The sequence below is a fragment of the Lonchura striata genome, chromosome 24 (assembly GCF_050655825.1).
Source record: "Lonchura striata isolate lonStrDom1 chromosome 24, ASM5065582v1, whole genome shotgun sequence".
In the NCBI taxonomy this organism is placed as follows: domain Eukaryota; kingdom Metazoa; phylum Chordata; class Aves; order Passeriformes; family Estrildidae; genus Lonchura; species Lonchura striata.
Genome location: NC_140726.1, coordinates 8139995 through 8164378, shown reverse-complemented (window position 1 = coordinate 8164378; position 24384 = coordinate 8139995). Strand labels below are relative to the sequence as shown.

The following is a 24384-nucleotide window of genomic DNA, read 5'->3' as shown; positions in this document are numbered from 1 at the left end:
TTTAACAGGTTGATCTATTACAAATCCATCAATGAGGGAGTTTAACAGGTTGGTCTATTACAAATCCATCAATTAGGGAGTGCTTGTTACCCCATCTGCTGAGGTTTCACCAACACACCCAGAGCAGTATCACCCCAAAAAGTGATTTATACATGCAATTCCCCAAACTGGGAATGGTGGAGGACTTTGACACCTCCCAGAGGTGAATCTCAGCTGCAAGAAGGTGCTGAAGTGGGAAGGAGGCATCAGGCAGAGCTCAGGAGTGCTGAGGGCTCTTGGACACTGCAGCTCCTGGAGGTATGAAGCCCTAAAACCAGGGTGAAACCCCCTCATGAGGTCTCTGTCATGGCAAAAAATTGTGTCCAGACCCAAGGCAGCAGAAGAGAGATGAGATGTGACCCTGCAGACAGGGGCAGCCCAGGCACAGCCTCCAAAATGAGGCACATTTTTCACATTTCCCTTCAAAACCTGACTGAGATGAGCAAATCTTTGCTTCCCTGTTTCTTCATGGATTTCTCTGCAGACAGACCTAAGCTCTCTGCCAGCCCCGAAAAACAAATCCACACTTTCCAACAGGCCCTGTGGGCATTTTGGGAAGGGATCCCACAGCAGGGATTAGCCCCAGGGATTATGGGCCAGAAAATGAAATTAATTTAAAAACCTGCCTAGAGCCGTGCCAGGGGCTGAGTACAGGCAGAGTTTTGGGAACTTTTGGGCTTCATGGCACGGATTTGTGGAACCCTGGGTGGAAAAGCCCAAAAGTGGCAGTGCTAGCCTGTAAAACTGTTTGCTCCCAGCGTGGTCCATCAGTGATGGGTGTCTTTATTTGCTGTCTTAGAATTCTGCATATTTATGCAGCTAAAGGCCTGCGGGCCCACACGCTGGCAGCTGCAGAGCGCATGAGAGCCCTGAGGAGACTCGATGCCAAGGAGCACAGAGGAAAGGTAAAAAAGGGACCACTTTCTCCTGCAGGCACCAGGGGTTGGGATGGGAGCAGGCTTGGCGTGGCTGACAGCAAGAAACCCTAAAAAAAAAATCCAGCTCTGCCCCTCTGACAGGCTTCACTCATGGGCAGGATTGTAAAATTGTAATTCAGTGGCAGGGTTGTAAAATTCAGTGGCGTGGTCATAAATCACCAGGGATGAGAGTGAGCCCGTTCTTTTTTTCAGCCCATGATTCATGGAGTGATGTGAGAAAACACTGGTCCAGCAAAATATTTGTGTGTTGGCATCCAGTCTCTGAGGAGGAAGGGTTGGCAGCTTGTTTTACAGACTTGTTCTGTACCTGGTGCAATCGGGGTTTAAAAAAGGCTGGGTTTGGGTTGCCATCAAATTAAAGGCTGAAGAAGACCAGAGGGAGTCCAGCAAGAGCTGGAAATCCCCATCTCGTGTGGGATTCCAAACCATCCTGTGAGCTGTGCTCACAGCCTCCAAAATGAGGCACATTTTTCAGATTTTCCTTCAAAACCTGCCTGAGAGGAGCAAAATTCTGAAATCCTTGGGATTTCAGCCAGCATTTTCCCCACTCCTTCTTTTACACCAGCAGCTGCTGCCTTAGGATTTTAGCTTTTATATTTTTCATATATTTATAATCCTGCAATTTTTCAGTGTGTAACTCTAAAGCTTCATAGCCTGGCAGCTATTGTTCTCCCATTTTATTCAGACAAAACAATTCCTCTGTAGGCCCGGAACTCAAGAACACCTCAATGTCTCAGTCCATAAAAAATATTAACAAAAGTGAGTTGGAGAGGGGGAGCAAACTGGGAGTAAATTACTTCATTACCTGAAGCTGTAATTGGAGGATTAACCCAATATATAACATATGTAAAAGGACAAAACGTATAATTGTCTAAAAAACTTGTGACCATCTTGGGTGTAGGTCATCTCATGACCTCTGGGAGGTTTTTGACTGCTCAAGGTGTACCTAATAAATAGGGTGTGTTTAATAAACACCCACTTTTATTGTGTTAATCTTGTCCAGCCTCTGTTTTGGGTGTTAGTGTGAGGTCTCAACGCTCTCTGCTGCTGTTGCAGACTGCCCTGCTGGTGGCTGTCACTGCCAGGCAGACATTCATCGTCCACGACCTCATCCAGGCAGGAGCAGATGTCACCGCCGTGGACAACAAAGGGCAGTCAGCTTTACACCTTGCTGCAACTTATGGCTACAGCCAGGTCCTCCAGGTAGGGCAAGCTGGATGGTTTTCATTGCTGGCAGTATAAAAATGCAATCAAGTGTTGATGTTGGTGTCTTTAAATAAAGGTAAGATCTCAGTTGTGAGAATCCAGGGCTTCCCTCTGGCTGCCCTGGGACCCTGCCAGGGGTCAGGAACCCCCTGGACAGAGCCCCCAGAGACACTGGCTGTGATCTCTGCCCATGGAAAAGAGTTTTCAATCTTACAGGATCAATTACCAGCTCTGAGTGTTTGATATCAGTAATAATTAAGTGTGGCATGGGTGCAAAAGCAAAATTTTAGGATTCTAAATGAGGGGTCCAAAGGGGACAAGATGGAGGAAATTGGGTGTGCCTTGTCCTTTTTCTCCTTCTTCATGCCCTCCATGTCTCACTGTGGTGTTGGCATTTTTCTGTTGGGTCAGGCTGGGGACACACTGTCCAACGTAGGTGACAGATATTGGCACGTTATTGTAAATGCAGCCCAGGGAGTTTCTGGTATTTAATGTTTGTCACATCCCACTGAGGGCAGAGCCCCACACGCTGCCCTGCAGGACAGAGCTGGGCAGGGCAGCAGAACATGTGAGAGATAAACAGAATAAACAACCTGGAAACCAGCACAGACCAATTATGGCTTCTGCTTTGGCAGGGGCTGACAGACAGCGACTTTCTACAGTCTTGGGATCATCAATACCTCAGATTCTGACATGTTGGCAGTATAAAAATGCAATCAAGGATTGATGTTGGTGTCTTTAAATAAAGGCAAGATCTCAGTGAGTGATGGAGGCTCCTCGTGTCAGGGATTGATTTCCCAGGGTGGGTTTTATCCCTTTTTTAGGGCTGTGCTTGCAGCCTGCTGTTACAGAGGAAAATTCTTTAGTGGCTCTGTGAGGGGAAAGAAATTCTTTCTGCACATTACAGCTCTGCCTGTAATCTGCAGAAAGATTTAATTTAGAGCAGATTACAGATCTAAATGTGCTGGTGGCAGTCCCCAGTGTGGTTCAGCACTGGAGGGCATTCCCCAGCCATGAGGTGTGAGCAGAGGGAGCTCTAAAACCAGGGTGAAACCCCCTCATGAGGTCACTGTCATGGCAAAAAATTGTGTCCAGACCCAAGGCAGCAGAAGAGAGATGAGATGTGACCCTGCAGACAGGGGCAGCCCAGGCACAGCCTCCAAAATGAGGCACATTTTTCACATTTCCCTTCAAAACCTGACTGAGATGAGCAAATCTTTGCTTCCCTGTTGCTTCATGGATTTCTCTGCAGACAGACCTAAGCTCAGTGCCAGCCCTGAAAAACAAATCCACACTTTCCAACAGGCCCTGTGGGCATTTTGGGAAGGGATTCCACAGCAGGGATTAGCCCCAGGGATTATGGGCCAGAAAATGAAATTAATTTAAAAACCTGCCTTGAGCCGTGTCAGGGGCTGGGCACAGGCAGAATTTGGTGACTCTGCCAAGCTCCCCGAGGGCAGGGGACAGGGGTGAGGTGCCAGGGGGTGCTGGCACCACGTCCAGCATTCGTTAGCTGTGCCCACACGTGCCCCGAGCGGGCAGTTAATGTGTAACACAGCCAGTTCTCTGGAAAACAGGTGTTTCCTTAAGTGGGAAAAAGGCTTTTCATCCAGGTGATGCCAACAAAGCCTCGCAGGGTGCCTTGTGGTGCTTTGGATTGCAAGGTTCCTTTGTTTGGGTTTTCTTTTGTGTTATTCTTTCTTCTTTTTTTTTTCTTTTTTTTTTCTTTTTTTTTTTGTTGGTCTTTTTTTGTTTGTTTTTGTTTTGTTTTGTTTTGTTTTGTTTTGTTTTGTTTTGTTTTGTTTTTGCCTTGCCATAAAAAGGGGCAACAGGCAGAGACTCGCTCTTCGATGTGGTCAGAGCCATGAAAAGCTTTATGGTTTGTTTGTTTATTTTATTGGGTTTTTTTTTCTCTCCCTTAATGGATTAACAATCTAATCTCTAATAAGCACCTCAGAGCTAGCTGGCAATATTTGATCTGTACATATTTTGTTTTTGTTAGAAGAGGTAAGTCAAGCCCTAACCGTTCTGGGTGATCTTTCAGTGGGAGGATCCTGTCCTGAGCCTTGTCTGACTTGACACGGATGAGTCACCGCAAAAATTCTCAGCCATTAACGTGAACAACTTGCTTCATTCAATCAAAAGAAATTAATAAATTCTCTGTAATAATATAGACAAGGAGCTGCTTAAGTCCATCGTGTTAAATCAATGATTTTTTTATATTAAAGAGTTTTAAAGTTTTGGTTCTCTGCTAAACCCAAGAAATTCTCAGATTCCTGGTGTTTCTGTAGCCTCACTGCCACAAGCTGAGGCTTTCACTTCACACACTGCTGCACTCTGAAAACAAAAAGTAAATAAATCCAGCCTGAGAATTGTCAGTGTTGGCAAACTTTTAGGCCATAAACTTGGGCTACATCTGTCAAGGAGAGATTTTCATTTCTCCTTGTCAAGGATCACTCAGAGCAAACATGTCCTGGTGTTACTGGTGGCTTTGCCTAATCCGGGGTGAAAGTGAGGAGTCTGGCACTCCTGAGCTGGGGGCAGAGACGGAGTTTTGCTGTCCTGAACTGAGAATCTGAAAGGAAAATTAGGTGGGAATTAGGAAACCAGGGAATGTGATCACCTTGAATGTCCCTGTTGGGAGCATTCGCAGCACTGGAATCTAGAGTCAAATAATTGAAGTTAAATTATCGTTCTCTGATGTTGTTTGATTTTACATTTTGTTGGTTTGGGCTGATTTTGGCTTGCACAGTGTTCTGCTGAATAAAATTCTGCATTTCTGTGCTGCCTCCAGGTTATCCTGGCACTGGGTTTCCCTCTGGATCTGGAAATGAAGGATTTTGAAGGTAAAAGCCTTTGCACAAGTGGGGTGAAAACCTGGATTGGATATTTCACTGCTCGTTGGGATTTGGGGGTGTGCTGGGAGGCCAAAGCAGGCTCAGAAAATGCCTGGGGGAGAGAGAGTTGTGTCTGTGCAGTCAAACACCACAAAATTCAAAGCTGCTGATGGCTCAGGGGGGATTCAATTGGAACTAAAAACATTCTGGAATGCCCCAAAAAGTGTCCATAGAGCCAGAGAAGAAACCTGAGAAAGGCTTGTGCCTCAACAACTCCTGCACAGACTGAATAAATGGTTGGATGAATGGTTGGATGAATGGTTGGATGAATGGTTGGATGAATGGTTGGATGACTGGTTGGATGAATGGTTGGATGAATTATTGGAAAAATGACTGAATGAATGATTGAATGAATGATTGGATAAATGACTGAATGAATGATTGAACGAATTATTGGATAAATTATTTTATGAATGCTCTCTGTGCCAGCCTTGTCTTCTCTCTGCACATCAGGGTTTTCCTGGCGCTGTCCTCACCTCCACCCCATGTTCTTTTCCAGGCCATACCCCTCTCCACTGTGCTGTCCTGGCTCACAACACCCTGCTGAGGGAGCAGGGCAGGCAGGCACTGAGCGAGGAGCAGCACAGGGAGCTGCAGCAGCAGAGCAGGGAGCTGGAATCCTGCATCCATCTCCTGGTGCAGACCGGAGCCTCCATCTACAGCCGGGTGAGGATGGGCTGGGTCATCCCCGGCTTTGGCTGGGAATTCTCCCCCGTTTGGTGCTCAAAACACAGGATTGGAGAAGGAACGAGCTGCTGGCACAAGGGCCAAGCCTGTTCTCCTTCCAAGGGACTGCTGGCAGGGTTTGGTGCTGCCTTTTGGAGTTCCTGAAGCAGACAAGGGACACTCAGAGGATCACTGGAGGGAGGGAGATGCTCCCCACCAGCTGCAGAGCTGGCCTGGGTTTCCTCTGATGGGTTTGTGGGATATCTCCAGCTTGTCCTGCAGAACAAGTCTTTTTTAGATTGGGTTTTTTAATATTCTTTTTCTTTGTTTTTTTTTTTTTTTTAAATAGGATGTGAAAAGCAACAAGACAGTTCTTCATTACACAGTCCAGGACGGGAACATCTCCCTGCTCAGGTACTTCCTGGAGCTGAACGCTTTCAAGTCCAAGGATTTTGTCAACAACAAGGTAATTTTTTGCCAGCAACAGGGTTTTTTAATAGAGGGAAAGGGTAAACATTGCTAATCTGAACTTCTGTTCAACCCCAAACTACATTTTCCAGTAAACAGACAACTCACAGACAAACAGCACCTGGCTTAAAGTCTGTCATGAAAAGCGGAGCCCTCTCCCAGCAGGAGATGAGAATGAGCAGGAGATAAGCAGGGAGGAGGGAGAACATGGGGAGTGGTTGCTTGAGGAGGAGCAGGAACTTCAGATGAGGCTGAGGATGGAGCAAACAGCGCTGCAGTGCTGCAGGGTTTGACAGCAGCATGAACTGAGAGGTGGCACTGCAGGGCAGCCAGCCATGGATTCATCTCTGCTGGCAGCTGTGGCACCACGGAAGGACCCAGCCCCTGTTTCTGTCAAGGTCTGGGAATCCAGAATCAATTCCCTCTGGCTGCCCTGGCAGGGGTCAGGAACCCCCCTGCACAGAGCCCCCAGAGACACTGGCTGTGATCTCTGGCCATGGAAAAGAGTTTTCAATCTTACAGGATCAATTACCAGCTCTGAGGGTTTGATATCAGTAATAATTAAGTGTGGCACGGGTGCAAAAGTAAAATTTTAGGATTCTAGATGAGGGGTCCAAAGGGCACAAGATGGAGGAAATTGGGTGTGCCTTGTCCTTTTTCTCCTTCTTCATGCCCTCCATGTCTCACTGTGGTGTTGGCATTTTTCTGTTGGTTCAGGCTGGGGACACACTGTCCAATGCAGGTGACAGATATTGGCACGTTCTTGTAAATGCAGCCCAGGGAGTTTCTGGTATTGAATGTTTGTCACATCCCACTGAGGGCAGAGCCCCACACGCTGCCCTGCAGGACAGAGCTGGGCAGGGCAGCAGAACATGTGAGAGATAAACAGAATAAACAACCTGGAAACCAGCACAGACCAATGATGGCTTCTGCTTTGGCAGGGGGCTGACAGACAGAGACTTTCTACAATCTCAGGATCATCAATACCTCAGATTCCGACATCAAGGGACATGGAGATTCTTTCTGCCTTAAACATTATTTGTGATTTTCTGGCACAGCCATGCCTAGGCTGGGTAAAGCAAGCTGGAAACCTCCCCAGTGTTGCCCCACAGCTCAGCTCGGAGCAGATCCCCTGCACTGATCATCTCTACAGGCAGCAGCTCCACCCAGACAAAAATCCTGACATTCCTGGGAGCGGAGCCACCACTGCCCACCAGAGCTTTGGGACAGGCTGCCCCTCTCAGCAGGGCTGAGGGGGTGATCCTGCCTGCTCTGCCCTTCTCTTTTGAGGAAGGGGACAAGCCTGGGGGTCCCTGGGTTCATCTCAGCAGTCCCCGCCTTGCTTGTGCTCCCCAGAGTTTGTGTCCCTCAGGGGAGAACTGAATTTCTCTGTCAGCTCCATGGCTTGTCAAAGGGCAGCTTCACTTCTTTTACCCCTCCAGATTTGGACTGGAGAAAACCTATTTTTGGCTGTGTTTGCGGGTAATGGCACCGAGCTGGTGTTTTTCTGTCCAGTGAAGGGCTTTTCACTGCATTCCATCTGTATCTTTGAAGACCCTTCAGGCAGGTGAGAGCCTGTCCATGGGAGTCTCTGTTGTCTCTTGATCACAGTCCTGGGGGAGCTTCCTCCTGTGATAGGATCACTCAGAGTCTTCAGTCTTGTTGCTGGGCTGTCTGGGGCAGGGAGAAATGAGAAATCCTGGGTTTTTTTGCTCTTCAAAGAGTGAAGAAGCCAAGGAAGCAGCCACGTTGAGGTTTCCCTGGCTCACCCACAGCTTGTGCTTGTCTCACTCCAAATCTGTTTCCGTGGCATTTTCACAATGAGGAAAATATTGAAGCCTTGGAGGTGTTTTTCATCTGGAGGATTCCTGGAGCCCACTTTGTCTCAAATGAGACCTATTAAAGTCAGCCTGAGGCTTCAAGGTCAGGCCTTGTCAGATTGCCTCATTATCTTAGCCCATGCCTGGATGGGGAAGCTCTAAAGTGCAGAACTTTCCATTTTAACAAGAAATCCTGTAAAGAGCTTGTAACCATCCCTTGGCTTTGTGGGATAATAAACTTGACAAGGATCTGCTTGTTCAGGGCTTGTAAAACATGCCTTGTCTGAGAAAAACTGTTAAAATTCTGCAATTTTATTTTCTGCTTCACTTCTCCCTGATGTCTCAGTGGTTAACAGGACCTGAAAATCACATTTTTCATCTCACATTTGAACAACTGGAATACTAACACAGGCTGCAGTTTGTGGCCAACCATTCCAATGCCATGACAAACCCATGATTGTTTCTGAGAGGGAAAAAAAAAGAAAAAACAAGCAGCTGCCTCAATGAGACTCTTGCAGACTAAAAATACCTCACCTTGTGCTTTTGTTTATCAGCTTTTTCTCATTTACAGCCGTTACCAGTCATACCTGACCAGACAGGGCACAGATTTCTCCACGGTCTGGTGGCCCCAGAGCTTCTGCAGCACCCTCCATCCATGGCTGCCTTCACAGCCAGCTCTGTCCTTGCTGTGCAAATCCTCTCTCTGGAGCCCATCCATGCCTGAATTTGGGAATTTGAATCTTCCTGGCACTTGGAAGTGTGGGAAAAGTGGGGATGTGTGGAGCACAAATGGGACTGGTGGTGTGGGGCTTGTGTGGTGGGCAGCAGCGTGATGTGTTGGGTGTCTAAAATCCAATTTTGAATATTGTATTGTTATAATTTAATGTTTCCCAGTGAAATATTTTCATGCTTGTTGCACTCTTCTCTTTTTTCAGTAATTCCCCAGTCTCTGTTTCCATGAGGATGTGATTTAGGGAATGATTTCAGAGCAGTTTTTAGGGGGATTTCAGTACAATCATACACGAGGCTGTGATCTAGGGAGTGATTTCAGAACAGTTTTAAGATGGGATTTCAGTACAATCATACACGAGGATGTGATTTAAGGAGTAATTTCAGAACAGTTTTAAGATGGGATTTCAGTGCAATCATACATGAGGATGTGATTTAAGGAGTAATTTCAGAACAGTTTTAAGATGGGATTTCAGTGCAATCATACACGAGGATGTGATTTAGGGAATGATTTCAGAGCAGTTTTAGGGGGAATTTCAGTGCAATCATACATGAGGCTGTGATTTAGGGAGTGATTCCAGAGCAGTTTTAAGAGGGATTTCAGAGCAACCAGACTATGATTTAGGGGGGATCTCAGCAATCAGGGACTGTTCCTGCCTCAGGGCTATTAATCACCCAAATGCATCAAACCCCCCCAGTTTGTGGTGCTCTTTCAAAGAAAAAAAAAATCTGAATCCACAAACCTCCTGCCTGGGAGAAGCAGAGCAGAGATCCTCCCTCACCTCCTGATGACAAATCCCATGAGGATTCTTCTCTCATTTCACACCTCCATTTCGAGGATGATTCTGGGGAGATGGCACAGCTCACCAGGGGATTTAGCTGGGGTTTTTACTCCATTTTTTCCCCCTTCTCCCTGCTTTAGGCCCATGGCAACACAGCCCTGCACATGGCAGCTGCTTTGCCTGGTGGCAAGAACCAGAAGGAAATCATCCAGCTGCTCCTGGAGCACGGGGCAGACCCCAGCATCCGAAATTTGGACAATGACCAGCCAATCCACATGGCCCCTCCTGGAAAAGCTGGGGATCAGGTAAGGGATCCCCACTGCTGCTCTCCCCTAACACACCTGCACGCTCCAGGGGTGGCTGGGTTTCATGCTTGCAGGTGTAAAAATATTCCTGGTGTATTTGGATGTTTATTTAGTTGCACGTGTACACATAAATAATCGTGTGTGTGAGTGTTTTGGGGTGGCTCAGATGGTGCTTCCTGAAATCCCACATTTTTTTGGCAGGTCAGGCATTTGCTGAAGAAAGGGAAAGTCACACCTGCATTCAACTCCTGCCACAGAAATGCCAGATCCTGAGTTCTCTGCAATTTATGGAACAGCTTCACCTACTCCAGCTTCTGCCTCCTATAAAAACTGTGAGGGTGGTTCTGCAGCACATCCCTGCTCCTGCAGGCTCCCACCAGGGTGGGGTGGGAGTGTTTCTCAACCTGTGGCCACGAGCAGCACGTCAGACAGCAGAAGATGAGCTTTCAAATGGTCGAAAACTCAATTTTGGTAACAGAGAACACCAACAAACCTCCAGCAAGGAGGTGAGCGAATCGAGTAGCTGCTACATAAATAAGTAAATATTACAAATCATTTCAAAGCACAGGCAAGCTTTGAAACCCTTGGGGCTGACAGAGCACAGGGTGACAGTTTGGCTCCAAAAGGTTGAGAAATGCTGCTCTGAGACACCCCCAAGCTGTGCCTCTGGCTGGGCCTGCACACAGGGAGTGCTGGAAATGCTGCACCTCTGTGGTGTGCAGTTCCCACTGCCCCTGCTCCCCTGGGAATGCAGGATCCTCAGGGGGAAAAAGCCTGGATGGAGAACTTGGGTCAACCCTGGCTGGATTTCACCCGGGGGGATGGACACCCAAAGCCAGGAGCTGCACGGGAGGGTCCTGCAAGCTGGAATTCCCATTCTCAGCACTTTGGGAGGGCTCTGGAGCAGCTCCCCTCAGCCAGCCCAGGGAAAGAAAGAGCTGCTGTGAGAGCAAGGGCATGGGGCAGGTTTGTGTGATCCTGAGGGGAGACTCCAATCCAATCCAGCCCAATCCAATCCAGTCCAATCCAATCCAATCCAGTCCAATCCAATCCAATCCAATCCAATCCAATCCAATCCAATCCAATCCAATCCAATCCAATCCAATCCAATCCAATCCAGTCCAATCCAATCCAATCCAATCCAGTCCAATCCAATCCAATCCAGTCCAATCCAGCCCAATCCAATCCAGTCCAATCCAATCCAATCCAATCCAATCCAATCCAATCCAATCCAATCCAATCCAATCCAATCCAGTCCAATCCAATCCAATCCAATCCAATCCAATCCAATCCAGTCCAATCCAATCCAATCCAACCCAACCCAATCCAATCCAATCCAATCCAATCCAATCCAATCCAATCCAGCCCAATCCAATCCAATCCAGTCCAATCCAATCCAATCCAATCCAATCCAACCCAACCCAATCCAATCCCATGAATGCAATCCCATCCAATCCCACCCAATCCCATCCCATCCAATCCCATCCAATGCAATGTAATCCAACCCAATCCCATCCAACCCAATCCCATCTCATCCAATCCAATGCAATCCCATCCAAACCAATCCCATCCCATCCCATTCCATGGATCCCATCCCATCAATCCCATCCCATCCCATCCCATCCCATCAATCCCATTCCATCCCATCAATCCCATCCCACCTCACCCCATTCCATGGATCCCATGGATCCCATAGATCCCATGGATCCCATGGATCCCATCCCATCCCATCCCATCCCATCCCATCCCATCCCATCCCATCAATCCCATCAATGCCATCCCAGCCTCCAGCTCTGGGGGCACAGAACAGCTCTGGAAGCCCCTCAGGTGGGAGCTCACCTCACCGGTGTGGGAGCCAGAGAATCCCCGAGGTCTCCAAGAGCTCTTGGGGCAGGGATGGGCTCTGGGTGCGTGGTCAGGGTGTGGGGGTGCTCTCCTGCTCCCATTCCCACCTGGGAAGGGTTTGGCAGGATCTTTGGAGGTTTCTGTGAAATGGTTTGTGAATTGCTGTGCAGTCAGTGACTCTGCAGGGCCGTGTTTCGTGTTTGGGCAGAGGCTGGCCCGTGCTGGGGCTCACTCTGAGCTGTGCTTTGGGATTTTGCTGCTCTCCCGGCGTGCACAGGTGCTGTTCTCCAGCAGGATGAGCAGAGAGGTGAAGGGCACAGCTCCTAAACCACTGCAGCCACTTCCTTGAGCACCGCTGGCTGCCTCGGTGGGATTTCCTGAGGCACTCCTGGAGTGTTTGAACAACTGACACCACCAAAAGCTCTTAAGAAATGCAGAGATCTCGATTTGCCAGCCCTCCTCTCTGCTCTTGGGCCATTGCCTCTCACTACATGTACCTACAATCCTGCTGACAGAGAAGCAGACGTGTATTTGCATGTGTTTGCATAAATTTTCATGTATCTGAGCACAGGCCAGCAAAAGCCTGTGCTGTCTCACTGGGAAGGATGGTACAATGAGCCCTGAAAGGAGTGAGAAGTGTATCAGGGATTTAGTACCCTGTGGATGAAATATTCATTTCTGGAACCTGCAGCAGCACAACTGTCAAACTGTGAGCAGCACGTGGCACATGAAACTGTAAAAAGCTCTTTGTCACCTAGAAATATCTGTAAGGTAAATTAAATCCTTTGGCAGCAAGTGAAAAAAAAAAAAAATACAAGAGATTTTTTTCCTCCAGTGGTTTTTCTCTTTATTCTGTCATCTCTTGGGTATCAGTGGGAGTCTGGAATCATCCCAATCTCCAGAGTATCAGGGGAAATATCCTTTTAGGGGTGGAATGTGGCTCCATTAAAGCATCACCCTGGCAGCTGGTGCTGCTGGGTGAGGTTTGCAGTGGGAAGAGCCCACAGGATTTCTTCTCTCTGTGCTCAGCTTCCCAAAGCTCAGCCACAGAGATCAGCCAAAATCCACAGGCTGCTCCTGTTGGGCTGGAGCCACCAGAACTTTGGGAGCTGCTGCTTCCCCCTGTGTGTAAAACAATTTTCCTTTTCCCAATTCCTGGCCTGGCTGTGAAGAAAATCACTTTTAAATCTCAAACCTGTCCTGAGTGTCTTCTCTAGCAGGGTGAATTTCACTGATTTAAGCAGTTCACAGTTCACCCCTCAATTTTTTATTGCTCTTTCTGGGGAAATGTAACTTCTCAAAGCTCAGCCTTGCTGGCAGTGTGTGATATCCCTTTATTTGCACAGTTTATCTCTTCCTACCCGTGGCTTTGGATAAATTGTTAATAACAAAGGCTCCTTATCACCAAACAAACGTTCTGAAGTGGCACCAGAGAAAAGCTGTCAGTCGGCTGGCAAGTGAAACTTTCAGATCAAATTCTCTATTAGAGAAGCTGAAAATAAGAGCCTTTTCTCTGGAACTGCGGGTGACTTCTGGAGTTATTCATGGCTTTGTAAGCACGAGATGATCCTCGGGTTTGTGTTTCTAAAGGCAGCCAGGGCTTCACCTGGCAGGCACAGATGAAATGCCAGCCTTGCAGCAGAGCCAGCTCTGCTTCAGGTGTTTCCTTTAACTCCTTTTTACTTTTGGGAGGCATAAAGGAGGGAAAGAATACATTTCTCACAGCCAGAAAACACACAATCCACCTTTGAGTGGCTCCTCTGTTGTGCTTTTTTCCCTTTCTTGTGTCAACAAGGCCTTGTGTCAACAGCCAGCAAGCTTCTACTTGTCCTGAGTGTGTCCCTGGGGCTGTTGACAGGGAGGTGGGGACAGCATCTCAAACATATTTGAGTCTGGCACTGGGGGGGATTGCAAAACCACTGGAGAAGGAGCAGCAGGGAAAGAGGGAGAAGCTGCAGGGGATGGGAAGGTGCTGCTGATGTGATGGAAGCTGACACAACCTGGAGATTTTGCTGGAAATATCTTTGCCTCCTCTACTGAGGAGGGATTTTTTTTTTTTTTTTTTTGGCCTGGATCAGGCACGATCCAAGGATAAGGGTGGGATTTAGGGTGGTTTTAGTGCTGACATTGCCACATGGCTGTGCCCAGCAGTGGGATGGGCACAACCACAGCCCTTGCACGGGGCAGTCCTGGGGAGGATCCACACCACAGGATATTGATAAGTGTGCAATCTGCCAATAACCTGTCAGAATTACACAGCTGGAGGTCAGAGAGACCCTGTCAGACCCTGACACTGGCCCTCCTTGCTTAGGCTGCTGCTGTGAGATGTGTTCTTGAGTGCTTGAAACCTTTATTTCTCATTTCATGATGCCCTTTTACCCCCAGAGAGCATCTCCCTGGCTCTGCTAAGCTCAGGCCAACCTTGCCAAGTTATGGCGAGGATGTGGGCACCCCGTTTCCTCTAGGAGCCTCCAATTTCTTGCCTCAGCCTTATCTCCTGGCTTTTTCTTGTTGCTGAAAAGGGGTTCTGACATGTGGCTCGAGGTATGCCCACTGCTGAGGCAGCAGGCAGGAGCAGCTGGCACTGGGTGAGCTCTGGGGCAGAATTTCAGCCCTTCAGTGCCCCAAAATATCACTCAGGGGCTGAAGCAGCTGCCAGCACTGCTAAAATGACACTTGGTGGGGTGTCCCTGCACAGGGGTGATCACACCTTTAACTGCTGCAAAGTTACAGCTCTTTATAATTGATATAATGATATATATTTCTTGCTGTGACCTCATGAATTTATCACTTGGGCTAGTGCTGAGATTAATCAGGAGAGAAGAGGAGATATTATTTCAAGGTGCCAAAATATTTTTAAGCACGTTTTAAGAAAAAAACCCTTACATAAGGGAAAGGAGCTGGAAAGGTTTTCAGTTCAGGATGAGATGAGCAAACAGCTGGATAGAATTCATATTTCTCTTCACAGGTGTAGTTATTTTCTCTTTTTTGTGGAATTTAATATGAAGAGATGCTTCTTGCTTTCTTCCCAGTCTGGGTGCTCAGCTGAGAAGCTGAGTTTGCCTCACCAAGAGGAGGCAAGACAAAATGTTAGAAAGGTCTGGGTTTGGGCAAGAAGCAGGAAACCCTCAGGTATCACAATTTCCCTATTATCTACTCCTTTTAAAAAATAAATCATTTAGCTCCTATTCAGTTGATTATGCTGAAAATCTTTTATCAACAGTCCAAACCTGACCAAAAGCTGCCAAACAACAAATCTCTCACTGAGAATCTGCCTCCACTGGTGCTGAGCAGCAGCCAGAGAAGTTTGGCTCTGGATTTGACCTCTGAGGGGCCATGGGCTAAACCCTGGTGTGGCAAACACCACAAGAAATGTTTTCCTTTCCTGCCAGAACAACTGGGAAATGTCACCAGGGCAGCCTGAGCTGCAGCAGAGGGTGAGGAGCTGCAGATCCAGCTTGGAGCTGGGTGATGCACAGAGTTCTCTGGGAGAAGCTGGATGCTGGATTCAATAAGGACATTTTATCTGCTGGAAAGGGTGAGTGAGAGCTTTCACGTCACTCAATAGGCTGCTGAAAATCTCATCCTCACCCCTGTGAGAACAGGGTCAGCAGCCTGGCTCAGAGCAGAGGAGAAAAGCACTGAGCTTGAGCACATGAAAAATGACCATGCTTCAGCATTTGCACCAAATGATTTATTTGTATCAAAAAGAGCTGCTTTAATGACAAGTGTTTGATAAGGCAGCTTGAGATTTATTTTTAAAAAAAGAGCAACAATGAAAAAAAAAACAAGGAAAAAAACCCCACCAAACCACCACACCAACAACAAAACACCCCTGACCGTAGATCAATGTAGTGACAGCATCGTGTAAAAAATGTGTAAGTAGTGAAGAATAAACTGGGCTGTGTTAGGCAGCACAACTTTGCATAGTTCACGGGCAATTTAATCAGATTTGGCTAGAGTGGATGTGTGAAACCACAGTGCCCATTAGCTGTAGCAAATGTCACAGCTCCTGTCCCTCCTGAAGAAGTCCTCGGCCAGGGGTGGCAGGAGCTCGGCGCAGTCCGTGCTGGGGGAGGGGAAGCTCTGCGGGCCCCTGCTGTCCCTGCCACAGGCTGGGCAGCAGCAGGCAGGGCTGGGCAGGGGGCACGGGGGGTGGCAGGGCCACTCCTCCATGGGGCAGCTGTAGGGTGGGCTGGGGGTCAGCGGGGTGAGGGGAGAGAGCTGGGCAGGAGAGCAGCTGGAGTTCCACGGGCTGGGCAGGTCGGCTGGGCTGGGCGAGCTGGCAGCCTGGAGTGGAGAGAGAGAGAAACACAAAAAAGAGGGGAAAAAAGAGATTTCAGGGAAATGTGGCCAGCAGAATCCCTGTGCTGTTGCCTTTCTCATCTGGCTGCCCAGGGAGACCCTGGGGACCTAAACCCAAAGGCAGTTTGTTTTTGTAGGGACAATCCTTGCCCAGGGAGATCCTGGAGGTCTAAACCCAAAGGCAGTTTCTGTTAGCAGGGATAATCCCTGCTCAGGTAGATCCTGGGGACCTAAACCCAAAGGCAGATTCTGTTTCTAAGGACAATTCCTGCCCAGGGAGATCCTGGAGGTCTAAACCCAAAGGCAGTTTCTGTTTCTAAGGAAAATCCCTGCCCAGGAAAATTCTGGAGGTCCAAACCCAAAGACAGTTTTTGTTTGTAGGGACAATTGTGCCTGGGGAGATCTTGGAGGTCTAAACCCAAAAGCAGTTTTTGTTAGCAGGGACAATCCCTGCCCAGGGAGATCCTACAGGTCTAAACCCAAGAGCAGTTTCTGTTTGTAGGGACAATCCCTGCCCAGGAAGATTCTGCAGGTCTAAACCCAAAGACAGTTCCTGTTTGTAGGGACAACCCCTAGTAGGAACTGTGCTTCTATTTGCACAAAATCTACAGATGTAGAATCTAGAAGGGATATTCCCCATCCTGCAGCCTCTCCCAGTTTATCTGGGGCTCCCCGTGGGAAAGCATTCAGAGCCCATGAGCATCCCAGACTCCCAAAATCAGCCGGATTCCCACATTGCTGCTGCTCTGCCCCAGGAGGGGACCCCCTTTCCCCCTGGGGACAGCTGTGGCTGCTCCCCCGGGTCCCAGAGCTCACCAGGCCCTGGTTGAAGCAGAGCTGGACTGGCTGGAAGGGGTCTGGGGCGTAGTGGGAGGATGGCTGGAAGGCACTGAAGGCTGCCTCGGAGGGTGCATCCGACTGCAGGCAGGAATCTATCAGCTGCTCCAGGTACCCAGGGCTCTCCTCACAGGAGAGGCAGCTGGAAAACTGCCAGGGCGGGCAGCAGCTGGGCACAGGAGGGATGGCTTCTGCTTCAAAAGGTTCTAGGAGAGAAAGGAGCAAATTCATCAGCGCCTGGGCAGGTTTCAGTGCTCTCCTGTGCTCAGTAACCCTGTGGGTTTAGACTTTCAAACAGGCCTTTCAAGGGCAAGGTGGATTTTGTAGGAAAGCAGAAACCACGAGGGAGATGCTCCAAAGCAGGTGAATAACTCAGGGAATGCAGCCCCACAGCTATAAAGCTCTTTGACTGCTGGAAACTCTTGTGGCCCCAGGTATTTTGGACAAGGATCCACCTGGAAACTCCCTCAGACTCTTCACCCTGTGGCCAGGCAGTGATTTGTGCTCCCCAGCCTGGCAGGTGTCCCTTTGCCTCATCTCCAGACCCAGGGCAGCTACACCTGCAGGAAAAAGGGGATTACAGGAGGATAATTTGCTTTTTCATCCTCCAAACAGCCAGACAGGAGATGAAATTCTGAGCAGAACAAACAGAGCAAGCCAGGGCTGATGTGGCACTGTGACTATGAAGTGCTGCTGGCCAAAGGGTGAGCTCCTGGAAAGCTCAGAGCAGATCTGACTTTTCAGAATTATTATCTTTTCACACCAAGTTCCACGTGAAGGGCACAGGTCTGAAATGCACATTGCAGGGTCAAAGGTGGCAGCGTTTAGCTGGCTGTGGAGAGTGAGAAACACCCAAAATACATAAACTGATGGAGGCTTTCCAGCCTGGAAAGGCTTTGGCGTGTCAGCTTTGGCGTGTCTCACGTTTCTTTATTAACATAAGCAAATGGATCCCCAGCTATCGATGATTTAACAATTTCCTTGTCCATGCAATGCGTGCACTCACACCTGCCCAGCCTTTCCTCTGTGCTTTGGCCGGGGATAATTGAAGGATCTGCGAGCCCAAAGCGCCCCTCCCCTCACCCCTTCCCCCTTTTCCTTGGATATTGGCGGGCAGGAGGAGGAAACTCTTGGTGCTGTTGAAAATCTGGTATTTCTCTGGCTCCTGTGGATGCTGGCAGGAGAGGGAGGAGAGAACAGAGCCCAGCCAGGGGCTCCAGGGAACGCTCAGGGCCCCCACAGCCAATGCTGCCCTCGGGACGAGCATCCCTTCCCATCCCTTCCTGGAGGGAATGGAATTCCCTGCTGGGGGAGGAATAACCTCAGCAAGGAGAGCACCCAGCTCAGGGATGGAATTCCCTGCTGGGGGAGGAATAACCTCAGCAAGGAGAGCACCCAGCTCAGGGATGCAATTCCCTGCTGGGGGAGGAATAACCTCAGCAAGGAGAGCACCCAGCTCAGGGATGGAATTCCCTGCTGGAGGAGGAATAACCTCAGCAAGGAGAGCACCCAGCTCAGGGATGCAATTCCCTGCTGGAGGAGGAATAACCTCAGCAAGGAGAGCACCCAGCTCGGGGATGGAATTCCCTGCTGGAGGAGGAATAACCTCAGCAAGGAGAGCACCCAGCTCGGGGATGGAATTCCCTGCTGGGGGAGGAATAACCTCAGCAAGGAGAGCACCCAGCTCAGGGATGGAATTCCCTGCTGGGGGAGGAATAACCTCAGCAAGGAGAGCACCCAGCTCAGGGATGGAATTCCCTGCTGGGGGAGGAATAACCTCAGCAAGGAGAGCACCCAGCTGCTCGTCTGCATCCTCGCAGGCGCTGATTGGCTTCCAACAAGGGCTGGGAAGGCTCAGGGCTGTGGGAAAATTTGGGAATGGGGCGGGAAGGGCCGTGTGGATGGGCTTCGTACCAACCTGGGTGAGGCGGAGACACAGACTCTGCAAACTGGATGTTGCTGCTGCTGCTGCTGTCCCAGGGAACCTGAGCAAGGAGAAGGGAAGGAGAGGAGCTGTGGCACGGAGCAAGGTGAGTCTGGATTTCAGAGAAAACTCTTTAAATAAACCTGATTTCCCTCCTTGTTCTGGCTGGGAAAACCTCCCCGGCATCAAGATTAGATGAATAACAGGATTAGAACATTAGATGAAGAACATTAGATTAGATGAATAACATTAGATTAGAACATGAGACGAATAAAAGGATTTTTCCTGTTATTCAGGATGTTCATGTGCATAACAAGATTTTTCCTGGTGGCAGCCAGGATTTTTCCTGGCAGGATTTTTCCTGGGAACCACAGCACCCACCCGGTGTAAAGCCCCTGGATCAGCTCCGTGCTGAGGGTTATTTTTTTTTTTGCTGCATTCCCAATTTTTACAGAGCTGCCTCTGCAACTAATGTGTCTTCACTTCCAGGAGCGTGAATTCCACAGTGGAGAGAACCCCAGGGAATTCCTAGGGATGGATATTACTGGGAATGAGCAATTAACTACAGGTATCACATCAGACTGGATTGATGTCATTTGGTTGATCTACAGGATGTAGAAGGGACATTCCCCATCCTGCAGCCTCTCCCAGTTTATTTGGGGCTCCCCATGGGAGAACCAGCTCTGGCAGAGCTCCTCGAAAAAGGGACAGCTTCGTTTTTTAAGGAATGCTGAAGCAAGACAAATCGACCACTTCTAGGATCCTGACCTGCTGGAAGGAAGAAGTCCACCCCAAAAGGAGTTTTGTTGTTTGGGGGCCAGGATTTTACCCTGCAAGTACAAATACTGGTGGGGTTTCTCCCCCTCAGTTTTAATTCGTACAACCCTCCACTTCATCTCCTTTATTCCAGATGCTCTCCAGTGAACAGCTCATTTCCCTGGCAACAACTTCCCAGCACATCCCGTGCATTTAATCCCTTAAAGGGTGTCTCTCTGGGCTTTTTGTCCCTGCTGCAGATGTGACCAGGCAGAGATGGAGTCCCCAGGCTGAGCTTTTCTCAGCACACAGCCCAAAGCCTCGGGGGTTTTGGGGCGGGCCATCCCTCGTGCAGGTCACCGAGGTGACTTCCCTCCCTGCCACTTTTCACTTTTTCCTCTGTGGGCACCGCAGGGGTTGTGGGAAGTGCTGGTGGGAAGTGAAAACCGGTTCCACACAGCCCTGGGACACCTGGCAGTGATGGGGAGGCTGCTGCTCGTGGGGCTGCAGGAGAGGAGTGACCCAGCGTCCCCAAAACCTGACAATTCTCTTCACCCAGACCCCTCTGCCCCTGGATCTCAGGCTGATTTTTGTGCCATCACCTGCAACTAAGTGAAATAAATTTCAGGAGCCGAAATCTGAAAGGCTTCGAGAGCTGCTGTGTCATGAACCAGGAAGAAATATTGATTTGCCAAGCTCTTTATGCAAATCCCTGGAGTGGCTGGAGCTGGAGGAATCCTACAAAGGCTGGAAGAGGGAATGAGAGGGAATGTGCACCTGTGTGTGCACACAGAGCTCCAGCCCCTCCTCCAGAAGGGATGGGGCTGCCCAGGTGAGCCTTTTATCCCGGAGGGAGTGACTTTTCTGGAGGAGCAGCTCTGCTTTCTCCCTGTATTCCTCAGACTCTCACTCCTTGAGGTCACTGCTGCAGCTACTCTGACTGAATGTTCCTTTCCCCCATCCTCACCAGTCTGTCACACTCAGATTTTGGCCCAGAGATGACAGTCCTGGCAAAAAAACAAAACAAAACAAAACAAAACAAAACAAAACAAAACAGTAAAAGAGAAGTTACAAAGCAAACACCACAATATTTTTACTCACTGCTGAACCAGTGGCTGCCTGTCGTGCTCTCCTCTGCTGCAGCAACTCCTTGACTGTGATCTTCACCCTCACACCTTGGTACACCTTGGGCTTTCCTGGAAGAATTTGTGGGAAATCACTTTGCAAGGAGGGAGAATCTCAGAGCAAACAGCAAATCCAGCAGGTGTTCAGGTGTGCTCTATGTGGAGAACAGTTTTAGACTGAACATGACTAATTGGTCTCTGTTTGCAGCCACACTCACAGCCCCCTTTAACACCTGCTTTTCTAGCTTGGGACAAGCACACACTCGTGAAAATCTTGCTGTTGATAATATTTAATAACCACATGTTTATTCTTTTCTAGCTTCTTTTTCCCCTGCCCCCCCTTCCAGCTTTCCCAACACCAAGCTCCATCTGGTGCTGCTGCTGTTGGATTCATTGAAATTCCTGACATATTTGCCTCTCTCAGGACCTGAAAATAAATGTGGGAAGCGTTTCATCTGGCAGACGAAGCCCAGGAATAAAACAATGGAAATATGTGGGTGGTTATTCAGAGAGCTCCACAAAACACCAATAAAACGACTGCTTTCTTGCAAAGCCTAGATTATCTCTTTATTCTGCTCATGTACAGCCCCTATTTATTTCAAACAAGAATTTAGGGTGTGTTTAATCCAGCCAAAACCAGCCAGCAATCACCAGTCACTACCCAACGAGGGATTTATAGGACAGGAAATGATAAAGAATTCACTTCTTTTGACAAACCACTTTCACTCGTTGCACTCATGGTAAAACACTCAGATCCTCTGGCAGTTGTTCCTGCCCTGACTTTCTGCCGGTGTTTTAATCCAAATCACACAATAAAAGGAAACACACCCAGACTGCTCTCAACACTCCAAAAAATGCCCGACCAGGGAGCAGACAGCCCTGGAGGAGGCACCAAAAATAAACTCCCAGCAGGAGAAGAGCAGTGCCAGGGCTAAACCTGGCATTCCAGTGCCACCTCTGGGCACGGAGCGCCGTCCCCAAGGCAGCTGCACAGTGCCAGCAGATCCTGGCACAGAAACAAGGCTGGGTTGGCAGGTTGTGCCCACCCAGCCAGGGAATCCTGCACTGAGGGCACTGTCCCTTTCTGCTGTCACTCTGCCAGCCCTCCCCGTGCCCCCTGGCTGCTCTGGGCAGGACAAGCTGGGGCAGGCACCCTCCAGAGAGGTGACAGGGCTGCCTTCAGGGAGGTGTGCTGAGCTGGGGATTATTCATCTCATGGTTTGGTGTTTGGTTTCTGCTCAACAAACTACAGCTGGGGAAAATGAGGGGAGGGGAAGGTGGGATTTGAGGAGAACACCCCCATCACCAGACCTCCCTGCAGCCAGGGAGGGCTCTGAGGCAGCAGGGCCAAGGGTAGGATGGGGAGGGTGGGCACAGGGTGGGCAGGGAGCAGAGTGGTGGCTCTGGGGTCAAGGGCAGGGTGGCAAAGGTGGGCACGGGGTGGGAAGGGCAGGGGGGAATCAGGAGCAGGGTGATGAGGACAGGCTGGGCTGGGCTGGGGGTCGAGGGCAGGGTGATGGATTTGGGAGTCAGGGGCAAAGTGATGGACTGGGGGTCAGGGAGGAGGGTGACAAATGTGGGTTGGGGGTCAGGAGCAGGGTGATGATTCTGGGGGTCAAGGAGCAGGGTGATGATTCTGGGGGTCAGGGAGCAGGGTGATGATTCTGGGGGTCAGGGAGCAGGGTCATGATTCTGGGGGTCAGGAGCAGGGTCATGATTCTGGGGGTCAAGGAGCAGGGTGATGATTCTGGGGGTCAAGGAGCAGGGTGATGATTCTGGGGGTCAGGAGCAGGGTGATGGGGCTGGGGGTCCAGGGGCACAGTGATGGTGCTGGGTATTGAGGAAAGGCTGCTGAGTGTGGGCTGGGAGTAGGGGGACAAGGACAGGGCAGGGATTTGGGGTCAGGGAGCGGGATCGGGATTCAGGGGCAGCGTGGCCGGGGTGGAATGAGGGCACAGAGAGATGCAGGGAGGGCACAGAGATGCAGGGAGGGCACACAGAGGTGCAGGGAGGGCACAGACGTGCATGACAGATGCAGAGAAGGCACCCAGAGGTGCGGGGTAGGCACCCAGAGGTGCAGGGAGGGCACGTAGAGATGCAGGGAAGGCACCTAGAGGTGTGGGGTGGGCACCCAGAGGTGCGGGGTGGGCACCCAGAGGTGCAGGGTGGGCACACAGAAATGTAGAGAAGGCACCTAGAGGTGTGGGGTGGGCACTCAGAGGTGCAGAGAAAGCACCCAGAGGTGCACGGAGGGCACGCAGAGATGCAGGGAGGGCACCCAGAGGTGCGGGGTGGGCACCCAGAGGTGCAGGGAGGGCACAGACACGCATGACAGATGCAGGGAGGGCACCCAGAGGTGCAGAGAAGGCACCCAGAGGTGCGGGGTGGGCACACAGAGATGCAGAGAAGGCACCTAGAGGTGTGGGGTGGGCACACAGAAGTGCAGGGTGGGCACCCAGAGATGCAGAGAAGGCACCCAGAAGTGCAGGGAGGGCACGCAGAGATGCAGGGAAGGCACCAAGAGGTGCAAGGAAAGCACCCAGAGGTGCGGGGATGGACACCCAGGGGTGCGGGGTGGGCACCCAGAGGTGCAGGGAGGGCACGTAGAGATGCAGGGAAGGCACCCAGAGGTGCGGGGTGGGCACCCAGAGGTGCGGGATGGACACCCAGAGGTGCAGGGATGGACACCCAGAGGTGCGGGGTGGGCACCCAGAGGTGCGGGATGGACACCCAGAGGTGCAGGGATGGACACCCAGAGGTGCAGGGAGGGCACGTAGAGATGCAGGGAAGGCACCCAGAGGTGCGGGGTGGGCCCCCAGAGGTGCAGGGAAGGCACCCAGAGGTGCGGGATGGACACCCAGAGGTGCGGGGTGGGCACCCAGAGGTGCAGAGAAGGCACCCAGAGGTGCGGGGTGGGCACCCAGAGGTGCAGGGGAGGCACCCAGAGGTGCGGGGTGGGCACCCAGAGGTGCAGAGAAGGCACCCAGAGGTGCGGGGTGGGCCCCCAGAGGTGCGGGGTGGGCACCCAGAGGTGCGGGATGGACACCCAGAGGTGCGGGGTGGGCACCCAGAGGTGCAGGGAAGGCACCCAGAGGTGCGGGATGGACACCCAGAGGTGCGGGGTGGGCACCCAGAGGTGCGGGGTGGACACCCAGAGGTGCGGGGTGGGCACCCAGAGGTGCGGGATGGACACCCAGAGGTGCGGGGTGGGCACCCAGAGATGCAGAGAAGGCACCAAGAGGTGCAAGGAGAGCACCCAGAGGTGCGGGGATGGACACCCAGAGGTGCAGGGAGGGCACCCAGAGGTGCGGGACCCCTGCGTGTCCGGCGGTGCCCGGCCGTGCCCGGCCGTGCCCGCGGAGCCGAGCCGCGGGCACCGCCGCCGGTCGTGCCGTGCCTCCTCCCTCCCTCTCCCCGCCCTCCCCGCTCCCTCCTGCCTCGGCCGGCGGCGTCGCCTCCCGGGGGGTGAGCCCGGGCACCCCGAAGCGGCCCCGGGGCCGGGGGCTCCGCACTTACCGGACATGCCGAGGGGGAGCGGGCAGCGCCTCGCCGGTGCCCGCTGCTGCAGCCCAGCCCAGCCCCGGCCCCGCACCGCCGGCCAAAAGGGGCGAGAGGAGCCAGCCCTGGAATTTTGGGGGTGAAAGCACCCGAGCGCCCGGTGGGAGGGCAGGTGGATCCCGGCAATATTATTGTTTTATCCCTACGGGTATAAGTTTGAGTTTTTCTCTCCTAATGGCAAGTAT

At 50.8% G+C, this 24384-nt stretch overlaps 2 protein-coding genes and 1 long non-coding RNA gene across 3 annotated transcripts; 2 read left to right on the top strand and 1 right to left on the bottom strand.

Annotated features, from left to right (window-relative positions):
- Positions 1–795: 795 nt before the first annotated feature.
- On the top strand, positions 796–13331 carry LOC116184458 (NF-kappa-B inhibitor delta). The gene is made up of 7 exons (XM_031506857.3): positions 796–944; positions 2034–2180; positions 4978–5029; positions 5580–5746; positions 6096–6212; positions 9686–9850; positions 10052–13331. Exons 1-7 carry the CDS (start codon positions 813–815, stop codon positions 10121–10123), a joined length of 852 nt encoding a protein of 283 aa, XP_031362717.3. The 5' UTR covers positions 796–812; the 3' UTR covers positions 10124–13331.
- An 81-nt stretch (positions 13332–13412) lies between these two features.
- On the bottom strand, positions 13413–24384 carry POU2AF3 (POU class 2 homeobox associating factor 3). The gene is made up of 5 exons (XM_085560239.1): positions 24158–24384; positions 20619–20713; positions 18756–18822; positions 16817–17043; positions 13413–15985 (listed from the first exon to the last, which is right to left on the bottom strand). The coding sequence occupies exons 1-5, from the start codon at positions 24162–24164 to the stop codon at positions 15683–15685; spliced, it is 699 nt and encodes a 232-aa protein (XP_085416365.1). The 5' UTR covers positions 24165–24384; the 3' UTR covers positions 13413–15682.
- Positions 16943–21193, top strand: LOC146765471 (uncharacterized). Its single transcript, XR_014949992.1, has 2 exons — positions 16943–18867; positions 19251–21193. It is a non-coding gene; the product is annotated as an uncharacterized LOC146765471 (long non-coding RNA).